The 21,521-nt window shown below is 40.5% G+C and overlaps 2 protein-coding genes across 2 annotated transcripts in view; one reads left to right on the top strand and one right to left on the bottom strand.

Moving 5' to 3' along the window:
- Positions 1–21,521, bottom strand: part of DMD (dystrophin) — a gene marked incomplete in the record, with an annotated part of 2,117,027 nt that overhangs the window by 1,184,851 nt on the left and 910,655 nt on the right.
- LOC102191688 (E3 ubiquitin-protein ligase RLIM-like) lies at positions 1,675–5,698 on the top strand. The gene is made up of 2 exons (XM_018043728.1): positions 1,675–1,918; positions 3,976–5,698. The coding sequence occupies exons 1-2, from the start codon at positions 1,675–1,677 to the stop codon at positions 5,646–5,648; spliced, it is 1,917 nt and encodes a 638-aa protein (XP_017899217.1). The 3' UTR covers positions 5,649–5,698.

The raw sequence follows: 21,521 nt of genomic DNA, 5'->3' as shown, positions 1-21,521 counted from the left end.
GTGTTATCTGCACTGAAGTTATTGATATTTCTCTCAGAAATCTTGATTCCAGCTTATGCTTCATCCAGCCTGCAATTTCACGTGATGTACTCTGCATAGAAGTTAAATAAATAGGGTGACAATACACAGCCTTGACGTACTCCTTCCCCAATTTTGAACCAGTCCATTTTCATGTCTGATTCTGTTGTTTCTTGACCTGCATGCAGATTTCTCAGGAGGCAGGTCAGGTGCTCTATCCATCTCTTGAGGAATTTTCCACAGTTTATTGTGATCTACATAGTCAAAGGCTTTAGTGTAGTCAATGATGCAGAAGTAGATGTTTTTCTGGAACTCTCTTGCTTTTTCAATGAGCCAACAAATGTTGGCAATTTGATCTCTGGTTCCTCTGTCTTTTCTAATTCCAGCTTGAACACCTGAAAGGTCTTGGTTCAAGTACGATTGAAGCATGGCTAGGAGAATTTTGAGCATTACTTTGCTAATGTGTGAGATGAGTACAATTGTGTGGTAGTTTGAACATTCTTTGGCATTGCATTTCTTTGGGATTAGAAAGAAAAATTACTTTTTCTACTCCTGTGGCCACTGGCGCGTTTTCCAGATTTGCTGGCATATTGAGGGTAGCACTTTCACAGCACCATCTTTTAGGATTTGAAATAGCTCAACTGGGATTCCATCACCTCCACTAGCTTGGTTCATAGTGATGCTTCCTAAGTCCCACTTGATCCTGGTCATCTGGTTCATGAATATCTTTTTTGAAATGTTCGTCTGTGTATTCTTGCCACATTTTCTTAATATCTTTTGCTTCTGTTAGGTCCATACAATTTCTGTCCTTTATTGTGCCCATCTTTGCATGTAATGTTCCCTTGGTATCTCTAATTTTCTTGAAGAGATCTCTAGTCTTTCCCATTCTATTGTTTTCCTCTATTTCTTTGCACTGATCACTGAGGAAGGTTTTCTTATCTCTCCGTGCTATTCTTAGGAACTCTTGCATTCAGATGGGTATATCTTTCCTTTTCTCCTTAGCCTTTTGCTTCTCTTTTTTCTCAGCTATTTGTAAGGCCTCGTCAGACAACTATTTTGCCTTTTTGCATTTCTTGGTGATGGTCTTGATTACTGCCTCCTGTACAATGTCACAAACCTGTGTCCATAGTTCTTCAGGCACTCTATCAGATCTAATCCCTTGAATCTGTTTCTCACTTCCACTGTGTAAATGTAAGAGATTTGATTTAGGCCATACCTGAATGGTTGGGCTTCCCTGATAGCTTAATCTGCGGGGGGCGTGGTGGGGGGTGGAGGTGGTGGTGGTGGGGCGGACAGTGAAGAATGGTGCTTGGTACATTATAAACCCTCAGAAATATTGGTTGCTTTTGAATGGACTGAAACCCAACCTGAATCCAGTCCCTACTCAGTTACATAAGGAAGACAATGGATGCCTAGGCAACGCCTAAGCAAGTTGTGAGGTAGAGGCGGGTCTCAATTATTGCCTCACCAGAGGCTGCAGAGCTGAGGTGCAATAGCGGAGTAGCGGAGCAGCGGGGAACCTAGGCGGATGGTTATCCGACTGGGTGTGTTCGGGTCACTCCTGGGCGGAAGTCGAAGCTGAAACTGCTTGAGAGCGGTTTTTGCATTTCAGCCCTTTGTCATGAAATTCAGATAATTTCCCAGCTGTTCATCGAGATGGAAAGCTCAGATTCCGACGATGAAGAAGACAGAGTCTCGGTCCGACACAGAGGTCAGACAGACCGATTGGCTCGAGAAGATGATTACTACCGATTCGTAAGTGATCTGAGTGAGGAAGATTACATACTTATGAGGGACAACAATTTGCTCGGCCCCCTAGGTGAAAGTACGGAAGAAGAGATGCAGAAGAGGCTTCAAATGATGAAAGAAAACCTACGACGAAACTCAGATGAAAATACAGGTATATTTCTCTTTGGGGGGAATAGGATGGGATGAAAAAGGAACTTCATAGTATTAATAATCACTTCATAATAGTAAATAGTAAATTATACAGAAGTGGCATACATTATTTGGTAAGGAACTTCTCATAAAAAAGAACTGACATTTACTTGGTTTGCGGTGAGAATGCCAGGGTAGGTTTTTTTCCCTGATTCACATTTGGATTGTTTTAATTGGGAAATAGTGTGAAGTAGACTATTGGTTTTTGTTTGTTGGTTGGTTTTATACCTCAATGGAAAGGTCCTCCTATGTCCCAAATTATTTTCTCTATCTATGAAAGTGATGGAGAAGGCAATGGCACCCCACTCCAGTACTCTTGCCTGGAAAATCCCATGGATGGAGAAGCCTGGTGAGCTACAGTCCATGGGGTCGCTAAGAGTCGGACACGACTGAGCGACGTCACTTTCACTTTTCACTTTCATGCACTGGAGAAGGAAATGGCACCCCACTCCAGTACTCTTGCCTGGAAAATCCCATGGATGGAGGAGCCTAGCGGGCTGCCCTCTATGGGGTCACACAGAGTCGGACACGACTGAAGTGACTTAGCAGCAGCATGAAAGTGAATGTCGCTCAGTCGTGTTAGACTCTTTGCAACCCCGTGGACTATACAGTCCATGGAAATATCCAAGTCAGAATACTGGAATGGAAGGGATCTTCCCAACCCAGGGATGGAACCCAGGGATGGAACCCAGGGATGGAACCCAGGGATGGAACCCAGGGATGGAACCCAGGGATGGAACCCAGATCTTCCGCTTCGCAGGCGGATTCTTTACCAACTGAGTCACAAGGGAAGCCCAAGAATACTGAAGTGGGTAGCCTATTCCTTCTCCAGCGGATCTTCCCAACCCAGGAATCCAACTGGGGTCCCCTGCATTGCAGGCAGATTCTTTACCAACTGAGTTATGAGGGAAGCCCTCTGTATCTATATAGACGTGTAAAAAAATAGCAAAAAGAAATATTTTATATTTTAATCAAGTAGTTCTCAACTGGGGACAGTTTTGCTCTCCCCCACCCCAAGGGACATTTGACAATAGCTGGAGATATTTTTGGTTGTCACAGAAGGAGGCATAGGCATTACTAGCATCTAGTGGGCAGAGACCAGGGATGCTGCCAAATATGACACAATGCACAGGGTAGCTCCCCAAAATAAGAATTGCCCAGTGCTAAAATGTAAATAGTTCTAAGGCTGAGAAACCCTGCTGGAACCTCAGATATGGTGCCTTCTCTCCCAGTGTAAAATAGAGGAGTTTACTACCTAATTAAGAGGATACTATAATACTTTGGTTCCAGAATATAGTCTTATATGCACCATGCTAGGTTCAGTCTATTCATTTGATCTGATGTTCAGCTTAATGCTAATTAAAAATCTTGGTAATATTAAGAAGTATTCAAAATTCAAATACTTTTAATCCTATAAACTTTGCTTATATTTGGGCAATAATCTTGTATTTTAAAACAACTTATACATTATCAAAAGCATATAGGAGCCTAGGAGTAGTAATGTTGGAGACTAATGAGAATTAGACAATAGTATCAATTGAATTAAAATACTAGCACTGTACCTTAACTGGTGCTAACCTGGTTTAATTGCTTTGGTGTTTTGACAGTGGACTGAAAAAAAATGTTGTCTCTTGACATTCCTCCCACAGTGGTATACAGGGCTGTGTTTATGACAAAATATTGAAAAACAGACTTCCTTCAGATACCCTTTGTAAAAACCTCTCTAAATTTATCTAGGATTAGTGTACTCTTTTTCAGATGGAATTGAAACTTCCCTGCCTTTGCTTATAAATCTAGATAACAAAGCTTTTAAAGTATTAACTTTAAAGTTAAAGATAATTAACTTTTAAAGTATAACTTATAAAGTAAATGTGAAATCAGTTGAAAACATCTGAGTGTTTAAGTTCTCATTTTTGTTTGCTTTCTAAACAAAGTTTCAGAGTGCTATTTTATGATAGTTCCAATTTTGGTAGTTCTTTTATGGCCCCTCCCCCCATTTTTTTAAATTAACAGATAGAGGAGATGCTTCAGATAATGAATCCAGTGAGGACTCTCTTCTAGACTGGCTTACCACTTCCGGACAAACTGAAAATGTGACAAGTGAACAAAAAGAAAATCAGTCTTGGAGAGAAGAGAGCAAAATTAGTGCTAACAGTGATGAGCTCAGATTTGGCTTAGAAAGCAATCTTGAGTGTGATGATGAAAACTCAAATCCAGAAAATGAATATGTAGCATCTGCAAAACTTCCCAGAAGAGAAGATACGGAAGACAGCCAATGGCAAGTGGAAAATCCACAATCTGAGTCACTATTTACAACAGCATCTGCATCAGAACACGATACAATGGAAACATTAACGGAAGTCCCACCGACTAGAAGTCAGAGACGACCAAGAAGTAGGAGCCCAGACTCTCGGAGAACGAGAGCAAGGACTGACAGTTGGACACCTCCACGTACACTGTGGGAACTTTTTCAAAGAATGAATGAAGATATACCATCTCAGACTTTTAAACAACCTCTCATAAGTGAGAATGATACATTTTCTAGAACTGGGCATGAAGAAACATTGAGACAGCAAATGCCTGGACATGAGTTGCAAAATAGGGGTCTTACTGAAACTTCTAGAACTAGGAATGCTGTTCCTGGAGAATGTTATTCAGACACAACGGGCAGTAGTGAATCTTGGGAAGTGAGGGAGACAAATCCAACCAGACCCTTCAGTCCTTGTCCATTTAATTGTCCAGCATGTTCTCAGAGATACAGAGAAGTTAGTAGAACTCAGCTAACATCGGACTTACCAAACAACACCACCACTTCAGAAAGTGAGCAAGAGGAACTGGCGCCTATGTCTTCAGATTCTGATGAGGCCAATGAGAGAGCTTATGCCAATACCATCAGAAATTCCATTCATAGAATTTTAAATACTAGCTTAATTGTAAATACTAGCTTAAGTACTAGCGCAAGTGGTATAATGTCTGTTACAACTCAGACTATTTTATGTCAGACAATGACAGTATTTAGTGACTCAAGTAACCTTATGGACAGTGGCAGTATTTCAGAGCATATTGTGTCACGTCCAAGTGAAACCATGGGAAGGGCAGAGTCACCAAATGAAAGACGTGGACCTAATGGTAGTGATAGCAGACCTCGTTCAGCTTCAAATGCTAGCTATGATTCTGATTCAAGTTTGCTACTGATATCAGTTTCAAGCCCCTACGATATTTACAGTGCCACATTTAATCAAATGTCTGGTTTTAGCTCAAGTGATGAAGATTTGGAAATTAGCTCACCGATGTTTGAAGACAGTGAAGAAGGAAGCTCAACAACAGGCTTCTCAGAGACCGGGCAAGAAGATGGACGAATGACCCCAATAATAGATGACGATAGCGACTCTGGGTCTTCCCTTAATCTGGAACAATTTATCTTATTACATGAAGCAGACCCACACCAACCTACAGGCCTTAGCGAACTGCAGATTGACAACTTGCCTATAAGATTTTCTGAAGAGGAAGATGCAACTAAAATCTGTACCATTTGCATCACAGAATACACCGCAGGCAACATGCTACGCATCCTACCATGCTCCCATGAGTACCATTATCAGTGCATTGATCAATGGCTGGCAGAACATTCAACCTGCCCTATTTGTCGTGGGCCCGTAGTGGACCACTCTGAGGCAGATGATTCTATGTGAGATCTGAATTCTCGGATATATAAAGTGTTACAGTAACGGACAACTGTCAGCTGTGTCATGTCCACTTTTAGAGTTATTTATGTTTAACAACCTGAATCTACATGTAACAATTGGAACTGAATTACTTGTTCCTGAAGAAACTATTGGGCTTTCCCAAATTTCTGTTTCATAATAAAAGGAAATATCAAAAAGTCAAATAGCGTTATCCTATCTGACAATAAAAATGAGTTACACATCATAGCAGTGCACTGAATTTCAATAGAAACTTAGTATGTGCACTGGGTTGGGATATTCCTGATGCCATGAGAGAAATGTTCTAATATGATATAATCAATCTTGATAGATCCTAGTAGTATCTTCTAGTCATATAAATCCCAGATGTCTCTTAGCCCTGTTCAATCCTGGTTGTGCATGCAAAGAAACAGGAACCCAACTAAATAATTAAGAAACAATTTAAGACTATATTAGAGTCATTCACATACAAAAGTCATGTTATATTCATAGAATGCCACAAAAAGCTTCAAAACCCTTCTCTTCCAGTTTATCCCTTTTATCCAGTTTATATCTTCCATTTATCCCTTCTCCAGCAGTTTATCCCACCCTCCCCAATACTACCTTAAAGTTTCTCCTATTCCCCACTACCAATGTATTAGTCAGAGTCCTAGCCAAAAGCTGATGGCACACTTTAAAAGAGTGATGGAATATCACTTAATGAGGAGACTAAAATGTGTAAATAATGAAGAGAAACCAAGAGATGATGAAGTACCCATAGGCTAGCAACTGAGAAGCCAGTATTAGAACCACTAGGTTTGAAGGGGCATAGAGAGATAGTAGTTCCTGCAATCCCAAATGTCTTAAGAGTTGTCGTAGAAGTCCACCCAGCAAGAGCTATAAACTGAGAAAATGGCAGCCACTGCCAATCCAAAGTTTTGGAGAGGGTGCATCATAGAAATGAATACCCTTACCTTCTTTCCTCCTGACTTCTAATCTTTTGTCAGTAGTTCACATTAGCCAAATCTAACCTGAAGGACTGATGCTGAAGCTGATGCGCCAATACTTTGGCTACCTGATGGGAAGAACTGACTATTGGAAAAAGACCCTATTGGCCAGTACAAAAAATTTTCCTTAACGTTTTCCATCCTGGTGAGAGTACATAATATTACAACCTATAGCAACAATCATCACTTTGTACAATGTGCAACCTGTTCAAATGCAGGTAGTGTTACATATAAAGCTGCTCTAAACATTGAAAGTCAGAAACAACACTGACTTTTATTTTCTATGTGACTTGCTGGTAGCCACAGTATTTGCACATAACTACAAAATATAAATGGGGAGTGGTGGTGAAGTTTTTAAATTCACCTTTCAGCTAGCATATTTTTCACATAGCAGATATCTGCATGGCCATACATGAAGATTTAGGTCAAACCTCTGAAACTGACATCAACTAATACTGAAATTTGTTTGAATATTCTGATTTTTATTAAGCATTTCTGATACCAGGTGTACTTCATCTACTGTGAGTAGAAAAATTATAAAAGTCCTTGGTTTTCATACTATCCTAACAGGTTCCAGTCTTCCAAAGGATGGTAATTGCTTAATGAATGCTTCAGTACATTCACATACACCTTCTGTGGTTACCAGAATTCTGAGATGACGCCTAATGATCCTCATAGTAGCCCTTCTCCTTGAGTATGAGACCTGTGAATGTGATGGAGTATCGTTCCCATTATTAGATTATGATAAACAGCACAGTTGATTGGGAAATTATCCAGAGTGAGCATGTCCCAATCAGGTGAGCACTTAAAAGGCACAGAGAAGACTTCTAGTCCATATAAGATGGTTTATGCTCCTCTTGCCCTGCTCCCCATTTACAAGCCCAACTATATATCCTGGAAACAATATGAGACAACCAAATGTGAGCTCTGAAAGGTCTAAAGAAGAAGGTGAATTGGCTAGGGACCCTTAGAATGACTGAGCAACTTCATGTCAGGGCACCTTATGACCTCTACCAAGAAGAAATGTGACCTAAACCCAGCATTCCCTCTAAACTTAGTAACAGGAAGTGGCTCAAATGGGCTCTTCCTCCATCACATCAAATAGGAATCCCACAAATACCAAATGAGCACTGCAGAACCTAAAAGAGGGAACAATTAAAATCCCTGCTGACAATAAATGTCCAGATAAAGTGATCTCCCCACTCAGCCTGAGATTCCCCTTCACCACCCATACACACCAGTGGCTCCTTAGCCAGAAAAAGTGATCCCATCACAAAAAGCGCACACTTGGAAAATGCTCTCCTCCTCAGAAGGGCCTGAGACTCCTCTCCCCTATCCAGAGACATTAGGAAACTTCCTGGTACCTCCACAGAAAGTTTTCAATCTGGTAAGTACCCTTCATTCTCTACAGTCAAGGGAGAACCTGTCACAAGTGCCTGGCACAGGAAGTACTCTTCATCAAGTGGTCCAGAGATTCCCCCCCCACCAGCAGCACCAAGTGGCCTATCCTGGGGAAGCTGCTTCTGACCCCATAAGCAGCATGAGGAGGGACCAGAAGTAGCTCCACCTGCACAACACAAAAGGTACCATATAGGTTCTGAAAACTAGACTGTCATGGAACCATGGTCCACAAAAGTTGAGGAACTATGTGCCAAACCTATAAAAATGAAAGGCCTGCTAAAATGAGAACAAAATAAAACAAACAACTTTAAACAGGGACCAAAGTATCCTAACATAATAGCCAAATTGTCCAAAAAACAATAAAATATCACTACTCATACCATAACAACTTGATGCATAACAACTTGAACAAGAAATGACAAATGATGCCAAATCAGGATGAGTTAGATGTTAGAATTATCTTACAAGTATTTAAATGCTGAGTTCAGACCTTTACGACCTTGAACAGAGAACCAAGCCACTCCATGGCAGTATCCCAACCTACAGAACTGTGAGCTATTAAAGGGGGGTTGTTTTAAGCCACCACGTTTGTACTAATTTCTTATGCAGCAAAAGAAAACTATGACAATGTCTTATCTAGGATCCATCCTGTACCCAGAAAATGATTATAATGAGTCCGCGACGGTCACAAAGATTAGGACATGACTTAGCAACTGAAGAGCAACAAGACAAGTAAATGCCTTAAATGTCTTAGTTCCAGGCCTATTATGACATCATAATCTGCCATTTTTACCAAGAATGGAATCCCTAATTCCTGCTACTGAAGCTCTTAGAAGACAATATGCTTCCTGCTCGAACAACCACCAATATCTCATAGCTCTAACTTGACTTCATATTACCCTCTCTCATTCTACCAGCATATGCTGCTTTTATCATACACCTAACTTAACATGCTGACTTTCAAACTACATAGCTACTTAATTTGTCTCAACACAGTTGCTGAGTAGTATTATTAACATAATAATAATAATAATTATTATTATATATTGATCTTCCAAATCATAGCTCTTTCTATCTGCCCTGACAAATCAGAAATTACGATTTATACCAGAATCATCTGAGCTCCACCTGATCTGTTTTTTCCATTACAGTGTATCAGTTTAAATACACAGCATCAAGTACTGTGATTGTGAACATTAATATTTCTATCTTAAGAATTTTCTCTGTGTTTTCTTTCTAGGTTTTAAAATATTTATTTATTTTGGCCTAATTCAGAAACAAACTAACAATCTTATCTGAATAACAAATACTTTTTGAAAGTAGTTATAGCCTATGGATAGATTTTTGATAGCAATATCAAGTATCAGTTCAGTTCAGTTCAGTTCAGTCGCTCAGTCGTGTACGACTCTTTGTGACCCCATGAACCACAACACACCAGGCCTCCCTGTCCATCACCAACTCCCGGGGTCCACCCAAACCCATGTCCATTGAGTCAGTGATGCCATCCAACCATCTCATCCTCTGTCATCCCCTTCTCCTCCTGCCCTCAATCTTTCCCAGCATCAGGGTCTTTTCCAATGAGTCAGTTCCTTGTATCAGGTGGCCAAAGGATTTCAGCTTCAGCTTCAGCATCAGTCCTTCCAATGAATATTCAGGACTGATTTCCTTCAGGATGGGATGCAAGGAGATCCAACCAGTAGGATACAAATCTAAGTCCCTCCAAACTAGTTCAGCATCCTCTCCTTTCTGACATAAATCAGATCCAATTTTCATGAAGAATATATGTCTTGTTCTGACGAAACTAATTTATGTAAAGGCAGAGTCCTTTAAATCACTGGTTCCCAACCTCCAGGCCTCAGACCAGTACCTCCTCTTAGATCAGCAGTGGCATTAGACTAAAAATAAAGTGCACAATAAATGTAATGCACTTGAATCATCCCAAAGCCATCCCCCTGACCCCAGGTCTATGGAAAAAACTGTCTTCCATGAAATCAGTCCCTGATACCAAAATGGTTGTGTACCGCTGCTTTAAATGGATAAAAGTACATACAATTTTTAACATTTCTGACATGTACACTCTTATTTTTATTAATTGGGACAAACTGTCAAGGCTATGGTCTTTCCAGTGGTCATGTATGGATGTGAGAGTTGGACTGTGAAGAAAGCTGAGCACCAAAGAATTGATGCTTTTGAACTGTGGTGCTGGAGAAGACTCTTGAGAGTCCCTTGGACTTGCAGGGAGATCCAATCAATCCATCCTAAAGGAGATCAGTCCTGAATGTTCATTGGAAGGACTGATGCTGGAGCTGAAACTTCAGTACTTTGGCCACCTGATGCAAAGAACTGACTCATTTGAAAAGACCCTGATGCTGGGAAAGATTGAGGGCAAGAGGAGAAGTGGACAACAGAGGATGAGATGGTTGGATGGCATCACCGACTCAATGGTGATGAGTTTGGGTAAACTCCAGGAGTTGGTGATGACAGGGAGGCCTGGCGTGCTGCCGTCCATGGGGTCACAAAGAGTTGGACACGACTGAGTGACTGAACTGAACTGAACCGATGCATCAATTTGGGCTCCCCTGGTGGCTCAGACGGTAAAGAATCTGCCTGCAATGTGGGAGACCTGGGTTCCATCCCTGGGTTGGGAAGATCCCCTGGAGGAGGGCATGGCAACCCACTCCAGTATTTTTGCCTGGAGAGCCCCCATGGACAGAGGGGCCTGGCAGGGTACAGGCCATAGGATTGCAAAGAGTCAGGCAGGAGTGAGGGACTAAGCACAGCACATCCATCAATTCACCTTTACCTGGGAATAGTTTCTCTTAGGGAAACTGAGGTAATTAAGAACTAAAATCCTTTCTATTGAGAAAGTGATAAAGGAGCTTAAACAACTAAAAAAATGCATATTATGTGTCCCTCAGTGGACCATGACATAATTCTGTCAAACTTTGAAACACCTCAAAGAAAGTCAACGAATACATGGAGGACTAGACTGTAAGTTATTTACTGCAAAATGATTAGCAAAACTATCACCTGGAGTATTTTGGAAAATGCCAAGTGGACCTAGTAAACTCATAAATATGGCTAAGGAGATATCTAGAAAGAGTAAAAAAAAAAAAACAAAACAAAACATTGATTAACTTCTTTAAATGCCTCTGATACTATAAGAAAGAGATAAACTAAAGAAGGAATTATTCAGTTTTAGGAAAGAATGTACATAAAACATAGAATGCCCAGGATAGACTTCCAAGCTAAGAGAAGAATCAACGTTCAACAACGACCTCAGAGCAAAAAGTAAATCCTGGAAAAGTAAAATGTAGTCTCAGGGTAAAGAAGTAAAGTAAAGGAGCTATACAACCCTTGTTTAAGGTCTTAGAATGATTTCAGAGCGTTCCTCTCCATATCTCTTTGCTAGGCCACCTACATTCGCCTCAGACAGAGGTGGACCAAGGTAGATGAGATCTTATCTTAGAAAGAAATGTGAATGTAGATTTTGTTTAACGGAGTGAACACCCAATAAGAATCTCAGGCAAGCCCAATAGAGAGTGGGGGTGGGAGGGAGAAAGGGAGAGGGAAATTTTGTGCTTGTTAGAAGCACCATGAGATAAGACTAAAAGGGACAGACGCAGTTCAGAATGAAAAGAATACTTGGTACCCTCAACATTGTGCACACACTAAGAAAACTACTTAGCTACAAACACAGACCTTTTAAGGAAGACAGGATGATTCAATGGCACCCCACTCCAGTCCTCTTGCCTGGAAAATCCCATGGACGGAGGAGCCTGGAAGGCTGCAATCCATGGGGTCGCTAAGAGTCAGACACGACTGAGTGACTTCACTTTCACTTTTCACTTTTCATGCATTGGAGAAGGAAATGGCAACCCACTCCAGTGTGCTTGCCTAGAGAATCCCAGGGACGGGGGAGCCTGGTAGGCTGCCGTCTATGGGGTCGCCCAGAGTCAGATATGACTGAAGCGACTTAGCAGCAGCAGGATGATTCAGATGGACACACTGAAGCGACTGAGCATGCATGCATGTATTGGAGAAGGAAATGGCAGCCCACTCCAGCATTCTTGCCTGGAGAATCCCAGGGACAGAGGAGCCTGGTGGGCTGCCGTCTATGGGGTTGCACAGAGTCGTACATGACTGATGCAACTTAGCAGCAGCAGGATGACTCAAAGGCTAAACTAAGATATTAAAGGACTAATTGGTGACCCAAGAATGGGCCTGGGCCCTAAACCAAGAAACTGGAATCAAAAGCCCATTAGAATTTTAGAATTACTCTGAACTGTTCCTCCTTTTGAATAGAACTGTCAACTAAGGCCATCCTATGTTCATCTTAGGGCTTCCCTGGCGGCTGAGATGGTAAAGAATCCATCTCCAGTGCAGGAGACTGGGGTTTGATCCCTGGGTTGGGAAGATCCCCTGGAGAAAGAAATGGCAATCCACTCTAGTATTCTTGCCTGGAGAATACCATGGACAAAGGAGCCTGGCAGGCTACAGTACATGGCATTGCAAAGAATCAGACATGACTGAGCAACTAAGAGTTTCAGTTTCATGCCCATCTCAGTATTATATGTTAGATGTGAAAAGGGTGGATAACCTGTCAGTTTATCCCACAGGTCTTCTGTTTAAGAGGAATAAAACTCGAGGAAATACACCTGAAGTGTTTTCTATATCCAGACCTAATTAAAATGGCGAAGTCCAAGATGGTCATATGTTATCATAAGAAAATAAGAGCTTAATGGTCTTGAAAGGGGGTGGATGTACGTTTTAATGTGAGAATGTTAATATTATCTGTCCAGGGAATTGACTATGGTAGATTAAAAATGGCCACAAATCCTCATACTTTTTCAGTGAGAGATCCTTTTTTCCTTCCTTTGAACCTAGTCTGGCCCATGGTTGCTTTGACAATGGAATCTCATAGAAGAGAGGCAGAACTGATACTATATATGGGCCTGGTCCTAGGCTTTAAGAGGACTGATGCTTCTGCTACGGTCTCTTATAAACCTGACCATTACCTAAGAAATCTAACTAGAGCAGAAATCTGCCAGACTACACGGAGAGGCTCTGATAAAGGGGCTGGGGCGGGGGGGATGGGAACCAGCTAACACCCAGTAGTTCTAAGAGAGCCATCCCAGTCACCCTAGCTAATTCAGTGGATACAGTGAAGAAACGAGTCCTACAGTCTACTGCCTGGATTTCAGTGTCTTAGAATTACGAGATAAAATAAGGATAAAAAATTTAGCCACTAAACTTTGATGTAGGTTGCTATGCAGTAGTGGAAAACCAGAACACATACATAGGAATTAATTACGTGCAGAAGATGCAGTGACTTTTGTTGGGGCTCAGGGCCCCATATGCCTCAATAGCATATTGATTATTTTAAATCACATTTATTTAAGAAACGGCCAACAAAAGGGACACTTAAGACCTTTCTCTTTCTCTCTCTGAAAGCAGGAGATGAATCTCTCCCTGCATCTAGAGGCTGAAGGATACCCTTACCGCCAGAGAGTTTGGTCTGAAAGCCTGTATTCACAAACCTTGTTACTTCTTTAACTGACTACCCCAAGCCCACACTGTTTTAAGTCCTCTCTAATTAACCACCCAAAGCCTAAATTATTTGCCCTGTCAATTCCTCATAAATATACTGTTTACCTAAAGAGTATAACAGTTGCCTGCTTTGGCTACTTCTTAGGTGCCATTTCTGTGAGACTTCTGTGCGCAAGAACTAAAGTGTTCCTTTTTCTCCTGTTAATCTGCCTTATGCGAATTTTCTTATCAATCCAGCCAATAGAACTCAAGAGGGATAGAGGGGAAAATTTCCCTCTCCTTGACCCTTGTAAAGAGTACATAATGCTCACTGAAGGTGAGAAATAATTAATAAAATACTATTTTCTACCCCATTACTGTCAAGCTCATTTATTAGAGCCTAATAGACATGATTCATGAGAAAAGATGCCTTGCCAACAATCTGATGAAATATAATTATTAATTCTAAAAGCATTTTTTAATGTAAGTCATATCAAATGAATTTACTCCATCAAAAAGTATATCTAGTTAATTAACAAGAAAACAGTAAATTTTAGTAATCTGAGTTATATTCAATTATGTAATTTGGAATGACAGATCATAACTTTGACTTTTTTTTTTTATTTTTTTCAAGCAGAATAAGAGCTCTCATACTGAATTTCTGATTACAGCTCATACCCTGTAGGTGGCTCTCATGGTCTCCTGCCTGTCAGTGTTACTGAATCAACCTATCTGTTCATGATCTGTTTTGAAACTTTGTTTCTGTCTTCAGTAAACAAATAGTTTTAGCATACATGAATCAGCAGTGCCATGTACTTAGTCACATAATTACATCTATACGTATATACTTTTGCCCATAATTAAAACTGGGTGTTTAGACATGTACAGGAAAAATCATAAAATGATGTTATGGTAATGAACTTTCACTTTAACAAAAGGAAAACTGGTACAGAGCTGTTCCTCCAGCAGTCTGAGCTCTGGAGACAATCCGCGCGGACCGAACGTTCAACATTCGGGGGTGTCTAAGCAGCCACCGGCTGAGTCAACTGACGCAAAGAGGCAGTCTTCAGGCTGAACAAGGCCAAGGCAAACTTAGAGCCTGCGTCGTCCTCGCAGCCTTCGCAGACTGCAGCTAGCTCAGAATTCAGCTTGCGGGGGCTCCCCGCTTAGCTCGCAAAGGTCATGAGTTACAACCGCCCTCCTCCCAACGTGGGCGACTTGATCTCCCTCAAGGTGGACAACCTGACCAACCGCATCTCACACCGCACCCTGAGGCGCATCTTCGAGAAGTATGGGCCCATCGGCGATGTGTACATGCCCCGGGACCGCTTCACTCTAGAGTCCCGCGGCTTTGCTTTCGTCCGCTTCCAGGACAAGCGCCACGCCGAGGAGGCCATGGACGCCCTAGACGGGGTCATGCTGGATGGCCGTGAGCTGCGGGTGCAGATGGCACGCCACGGTCGCCTCCTAGATTTCCACCAAGGCCGCAGCCAGGAAACTCCTCCCCTGAGTCAAGCACGCCAGAGCCACAGCTTGGTCGCTGCTGCAGGTCCCTCAGCAGGAGCCGATCGCCATCTCAGGCCCGATCTCACTTCAGCCGTTCGAAGCGTCCATCTCGCTCCTGTGATAATTCTCCATCATCCTCGAGATCAAGTTCTCCTGGAAGTACCAAGTCCTCCTCAGAGGCCAGATCTTCCTCAGCAACCACGTCTAGGTCTAGATCCAGAAGCCTTCCACCAGGAAGAAAGTACAGGTCCTGAGGACAATCACAGAATCCCTCCAGGTTTCCAGAAGAGGAAGGAGCGGTGTCATATTAGAAAAATAATTAACGAACAACCTGAAAACTAGGAGGGGGGCGGTGTGGAAGGGAATGAGGGGGACAGCGGAAGGAGAGGAGCAACATCTCAGGTGATCAGACAGTCTTTGAAATTACCTATTATCTGTTGAAAAGGTTATTCTTTAACACATTGTGTAACCTTTTACTTGTTTCGAATTTTGCCTCAAGCGGTAAACTTCATTTCATAATGGTATTTTGTTGTTGTTGTTGTTTCTTTTATTCACATATCTTTTAAGTTTGTGAGATGAACAACTTTGTTATTGGTTTGAATATCTGAGGCAAAGTTTCATTTATCTTTATATACTGCATTTTCTTTGAAAGTAAACAGATTGTTATCTAATTTGTGGCCTCTAGACTTAAGAAAATATGTGTAGCCTTTTCTTTCTGAGTAGTCAAAGACTGTCTAGTGATTGACTCTTCATTGCCATCATTCTCTTAAAAATAAAGACCTACTTGAAGTTATTATAAGTGTATGTACATGTGTTATTTACCTTTGGATTTAAATGGTAATCTGGATCTGCATCGATACAGAGAAATTTAGGGTGAAAATAATTCTTTAAAGAATTATTTATTAAACATATTTCTAGTTTCATGTATTTGTGTGCAGTAGACACAGTTGTACAACAGTTGGGCAATGATGGATGACTGTTAAGGTGATGTTTTGTAGGACAGAATGCTTGGCTACTTCACGTTTTCTGCCAATTGCTCCTATGTAAAGATACTGTGCTGTGCAGAAACAAATGGTTATCCCGTTTGTTAAAAAGCTTGACAACTGTGCTTGCAGTCACCCAGGCCCAGGCCTCACATATATAAGGGAGCCTACAGGGAACACATCTAGCAGGTGAATGTAAAAGTAAATGTGTCTTTATTTTTTCCTTTCACACCCATCTGACCATCTTCAGTTACGAACTTAAATATGAAAGATGCTAAGAATTTGTTATTTTCTAAGTGCTAATAACATGCTATATCTTTTTGTTTATATATGTACTATATTTTTCTGAACAAACATTTTTCCTGGTGTTTTAAAAACTTTTGTTGTGATTATATTCTCATTCATAAAAGTTTGAAACAAAAAAGATAATTGAGGTCATACAACTCACATGTGTTATAAACAAAGATATTAAAACAATTGAGTATCAACTTTCAGAGATCCAAGGTATAAATATAATTTAGCAAGTTAAAATCAATGTCACACACATCTGCTACTACCTTATGGCTTTGATCCCCAAGCTGGGTATATGACTTTACTGTGGTTCCGCTCTGAATCTTTTTGAATTGTCTTCTTCGGCTCAATACTCTATTTTAACTTACTAGCTTTGAATGAATATTTTGGGAGACAGTTAATCCTAGCTTGACTTTGGAATTTATCTCAGCATTACTGGTCCTAACTGTAGCCCCACTCAACCTTTCCTCTTTAATTCATGGTTGCCAATTTGACACTCTGTTTCAGATATTATTTTCTTTTTTTATTTTCCAGTTTTATTGAAAAATAATTGACATACATCCCTGTATAAGCTTAAGGCATGCAGAATGATGGTTTGACTTATATATCTCAAGAAATGATTACCACAATAGGTCCAGCTAACATCCACTTAACTCCAGTTCCCCACCCCCCACTCCCTATCCCTCCTTCCCCTACCTCTGGTAGTCTGATGTCTTTTTCAATGAGTTTGGTTTTTCAGTTTTGACTTTTTTTTCTTAGATTACACATAAAGTGCGATAATAAAATATTTGTCTTTTGCTGTTTTATTTTCAAGTCTCACTGCCCAATACTGTTTGTCTGAGAAACTGACTGAACCAAACCATGAAAAATAGATCCAATTTTCACAATTAGAATTTAAGAAACTGGAGTCTAGAAAGAGTAAGTATTAGGGTAAATAATGGATTAATGATTAGACTTCAACCGAGGTCTCTAAATTCTCAACTCAGTCCTCCTTCCTGTATATTGAAGTGCCTCAGTATATTGCCTTTCAATACACTGAATTGAAATGAGGTTTGGGAACATCAATTGTGATATTTGGGAACAAATATTAAAAACAAGACTCTAAAGAAAAGACTACTTTGAGAAACATTTTTTCAGTGAGTAGCTCAGCTGGATACTAGTCACAGAGACCTATTTCACTGAAATTTTGAAAGTTCTCTGCAGTATGAATGCACTTTACTTCAAACTTTGAAGTCCTATAACAGAGTAGTTATTGTCTACAACTGATTTAGTCAGTTTCTCAGATAAAGAGAATTGAGCAATGAGAATCGGAAATAAGACAGAGAAAGTCAAACACTTTATTATTTCACTTATGTGTGGAATCTAAAAAAAAAAAAAACAAAAAACAAAAACAATAAAACAAGCTCACTGAAAAAGAGATCTGACTAGTGTTACCAGAGGCAGGAGAAGGAGGGGTGGGGAGTGGGGGAAGGGGAATTGGAGGAGGTGGTCAAAAGGGTAGCTCAGGTGGTAAAGAATCCACCTGCAATGCGGGAAACCTTGTTCAGACCCTGGGTTGAAAAGATACCCTGGAGAAGGGAAGGCCTAACAAATCCAGTATTCTTGCCTGAAGAATTCCATGAACAGAGGAGCCAGCAGGCTATGGTCCATGGGGTGGCAAAGAGTCAAACATGACCAAGTGAGTTTCACTTACACTAGTATCCAGAAATCACACTTAGTCAGTTCAGTTCAGTCGCTCAGTCATGTCCGACTCTTTGCGACCCCATGAATTGCAGCATACCATAAGTCAATGATTATTAACTGAACCAAACATCTGCTAAAACTTTGTAAATATAGAAAACATATATATGCATGTACACACAGTTCAGTTCAGTTCAGTTCAGTCACTCAGTCATGTCCGACTCTTTGCCACCCCATGAATCGCAGCACGCCAGGCCTCCCTGTCCATCACCAACTCCCGGAGTTCACTCAAACTCACGTCCATCGAGTCGGTGAGGCCATCCAGCCATCTCATCCTCTGTTGTCCGCTTCTCCTCCTGCCCCCAATCCCTCCCAGCATCAGAGTCTTTTCCAGTGAGTCAGCTCTTCACATGAGGTGGCCATAGTATTGGAGTTTCAGCTTCAGCATCAATCCTTCCAATGAACACCCAGGACTGATCTCCTTTAGGATGGACTGGTTGGATCTCCTTGCAGCCCAAGGGACTCTCAAGAGTCTTCTCCAACACACAGTTCAAAAGCATCAATTCTTCGGTGCTCAGCTTTTTTCACAGTCCAACTCTCACATCCATACATGACCATTGGAAAGACCATAGCCTTGGCTAGATGGACCTTTGTTGGCAAGGTAATGTCTCTGCTTTTGAATATGCTATCTAGGTTGGTCATAACTTTTCCTCCAAGGAGTAAACGTCTTTTAATTTCATGGCTGCAATCACCATCTGCAGTGATTTTGGAGCCCCAAAAAATAAAATCAAATCTCTCAAGGAACATCAACTGCTGATACAATTTTGGGAATAAATATATTGCTATTTTTTCCAACCAAGGCATGATTTACATACAATAAAATGTACAAATCTAATTGATTCAATGGTTCAGTTTTGAGAATTGAATACATCCATGTAACTTACAATTCAAACATAATGTGGAAACTTTCTATTACCTCAGAAAGTTCCCTATCCTTCTGTCCAGTCAACTCCAACCTTCTTGTAAAGGCAACTATCTTCTTCCTTAAATTACTGAAAAATAGTTTTGCTATTCTTTAACTTCACAGAAATGTTTTATTTGTGTCTATGCCCTTTTGCTCAGCATAGTGTTTTTCATAATCATTATATTGTCGCTTCCATCAGTAACCTGTTCCTTTTTTTTTTTTTTCATTGCAGAGTTGAATTCTATTACTGGTTTAACATGAGCATCAACTTTCTGTGAGGTAATAAAGATAGGAGTGGGAGGTGGTAGCATTTCATATGATATCTATTTTTTAATATAAAGTTACTTAATTGAAGGCTATTACTTTACAATATTGTATTGGTTTTGCCATACATCAACATGAATCCACCACGGGTGTACACATGTTCCCCATCCTGAACACCCCTCCCACCTCCCTCCCCATCCCACCCCTCTGGGTCATCCCAGTGCACCAGCCCCGAGCATCCTGTATCATGCATCAAACTTGGACTGGTGATTCATTTCACATCATATGATATCTAAATGGAAACAAATGCCTAGCAAGATAAAGGGAAGAGTTATTTTCTTCATTATCTTTGTTTTTTTTTAATTTTTAATTTATTTTGCTTTACAATACTGTATTGGTTTTGCCATACATTGACATGAATCTGCCATGGGTGTAGAATTGGAAGAAAGAAAGTGGGAAAAAAGTATGTGCAAAGACATTAAGGTGTTTCAGAAAGTAAAGATACAGTGGCATAAACTAGAATATATGAACTGAGAAATGTGACTTGAGAAGAGCATGAAAAAGATAGAAATATAGTATATTCAGTAATTCAGTGCAGTGTAAGCCACGATAAGGAGTTTGGAGTTCATTTTAATTGTAAGAAAAGTCCATTAAGGGAGTCAAGAATGAAAATGTCCTTATCTGTCTGACAGTTTGAGAAGATCACTTTTGTTCTCTTGAAGAATGGTAAATGAGAGATTATGGCCCAAGATGGCAAGAAGGCAGAGATAATCTAGCTTCATGTGGGGGTGAAGCAGAGGAAAGGAAGGTAAATTCAAGATAAATTGTGAAGATGGACATCATAGTGCATCACTTGCATGTGGAGTAGATGTAGAAAAGGAAGAAAATTAAAGGATCATGTTAATGCTGATTTCTCACTAACCTAGTAGGTAGAAATGAGATGCTGATTTAGGGTATGTGAGGGCTGGGGCAGAGGAGATATTTTAAGGGAAGAGTCAAAGATGCATGTATGAAGGCCAAGGAATTGTATCATATACAGATAAATGCACAGGATTCTAGTTCAGAGAAGTCTGTAATGGAGACACAAATTGAGTATTTACCAAACTAAAGATGATATTCAAGTCCACCCAAATTGATGATGTCACCTAGGAGGAGAGCATATAACCCTGGGAAACCTAAGGATTAAGATGTGGTCTCACATTGTGCCACTGGCATGCCTGAGGGATTCAGCACAATTAACTGGAGTGTGAAAGAAAAATGCTAATCCTTTCATGTGTATTAGTATTTATCTTTCTTGATTTATATACCTGCCTATGTGTATTTAAACATAGTAAAATATAAAAACAAATGTTCATTTGTGAGAAGAAATATGCTTCCATTTTTGTTCTGATGGGAAAGCATGATCAAAATTTTGAAGACAACCGTCTTAACAGTTAAGAAGAACAGGGGGAACTAGCTGTAAAAACTTAGAAGGAACAGCCCGTGAGATAGAACAAAAGGTAGGAAAGTGGATCATGGATGTCAGGAGCAACTATTGTCCTAAGAAGCAAAGATGTGGTCCATTGTCCCCTCTTTCTATCTGTGTAGTTGTGGGAAACATAAACCCACAGTTTGTCTTTTGTGGGCCTCGTTCCAAATATCAGACTTGCTGGAAATGGATTGGGGAGCATCAAAAAGATTGCTCGAGAGGCCAAAGATCTCTAAGATTGTCAATGAAGTTGTTTTTCTCTGCCCCACCGCCCTCCATTTCTTCACTCAAGTCTGCTTTCTCTGCTATATGTTGGTTGAGGTGTTTGTTTTGACTCTTTGTCTGGGCCTTTAACAACTTCACAGTTACACTGGAAATCACTGGGTTGCTTGTCAGATTTCAAATATTACAGAAGCCATTTGGGGGGGAAAATAAAACAATGTATATTTCAGGCACATTTCCAGTCCTAAACAATGTAAAGTATGGTTAAACATGGCACTGAGCCACTAAAGCTGTCTTTCAGTTCTATAATGTAGAGAAATAATAGCCTTATGACAACTTGGATAATACCTTTAAGCTTTGACAGTATTGTTCCAGATATCAAAGAAATTTCACTCCACAGTGGTCCTCCCTTTTTGGTGAGCTATGTAAAAACAGCCTTGGCTCTGCAGAAAGAAAACCTAGGTCCAGGTGTCAGTCCTAAAGTTTTTTGAGGTTTCTAACTTTTGAAAATCATTCAACTCCAGTAAAATATAAACTGTAAAGAGGTATGTACATGTAAAGCATTAG

The sequence above is a fragment of the Capra hircus genome, assembly GCF_001704415.2.
Source record: "Capra hircus breed San Clemente chromosome X unlocalized genomic scaffold, ASM170441v1, whole genome shotgun sequence".
Lineage (NCBI taxonomy): Eukaryota > Metazoa > Chordata > Mammalia > Artiodactyla > Bovidae > Capra > Capra hircus.
Note: the sequence above shows the minus strand (reverse complement) of the source record. Positions and strands in the feature narration are given on the sequence as shown.

Coding starts and splice junctions, on each gene's coding strand:
- LOC102191688 (XM_018043728.1), top strand. CDS start 1,675: ATGGAAAGCTCAGATTCCGACGATGAAGAAGACAGAGTCTCGGTCCGA. Junction 1,919..3,975: donor AAACTCAGATGAAAATACAG/GTATATTTCTCT, acceptor TAACAGATAGAG/GAGATGCTTCAGATAATGAA.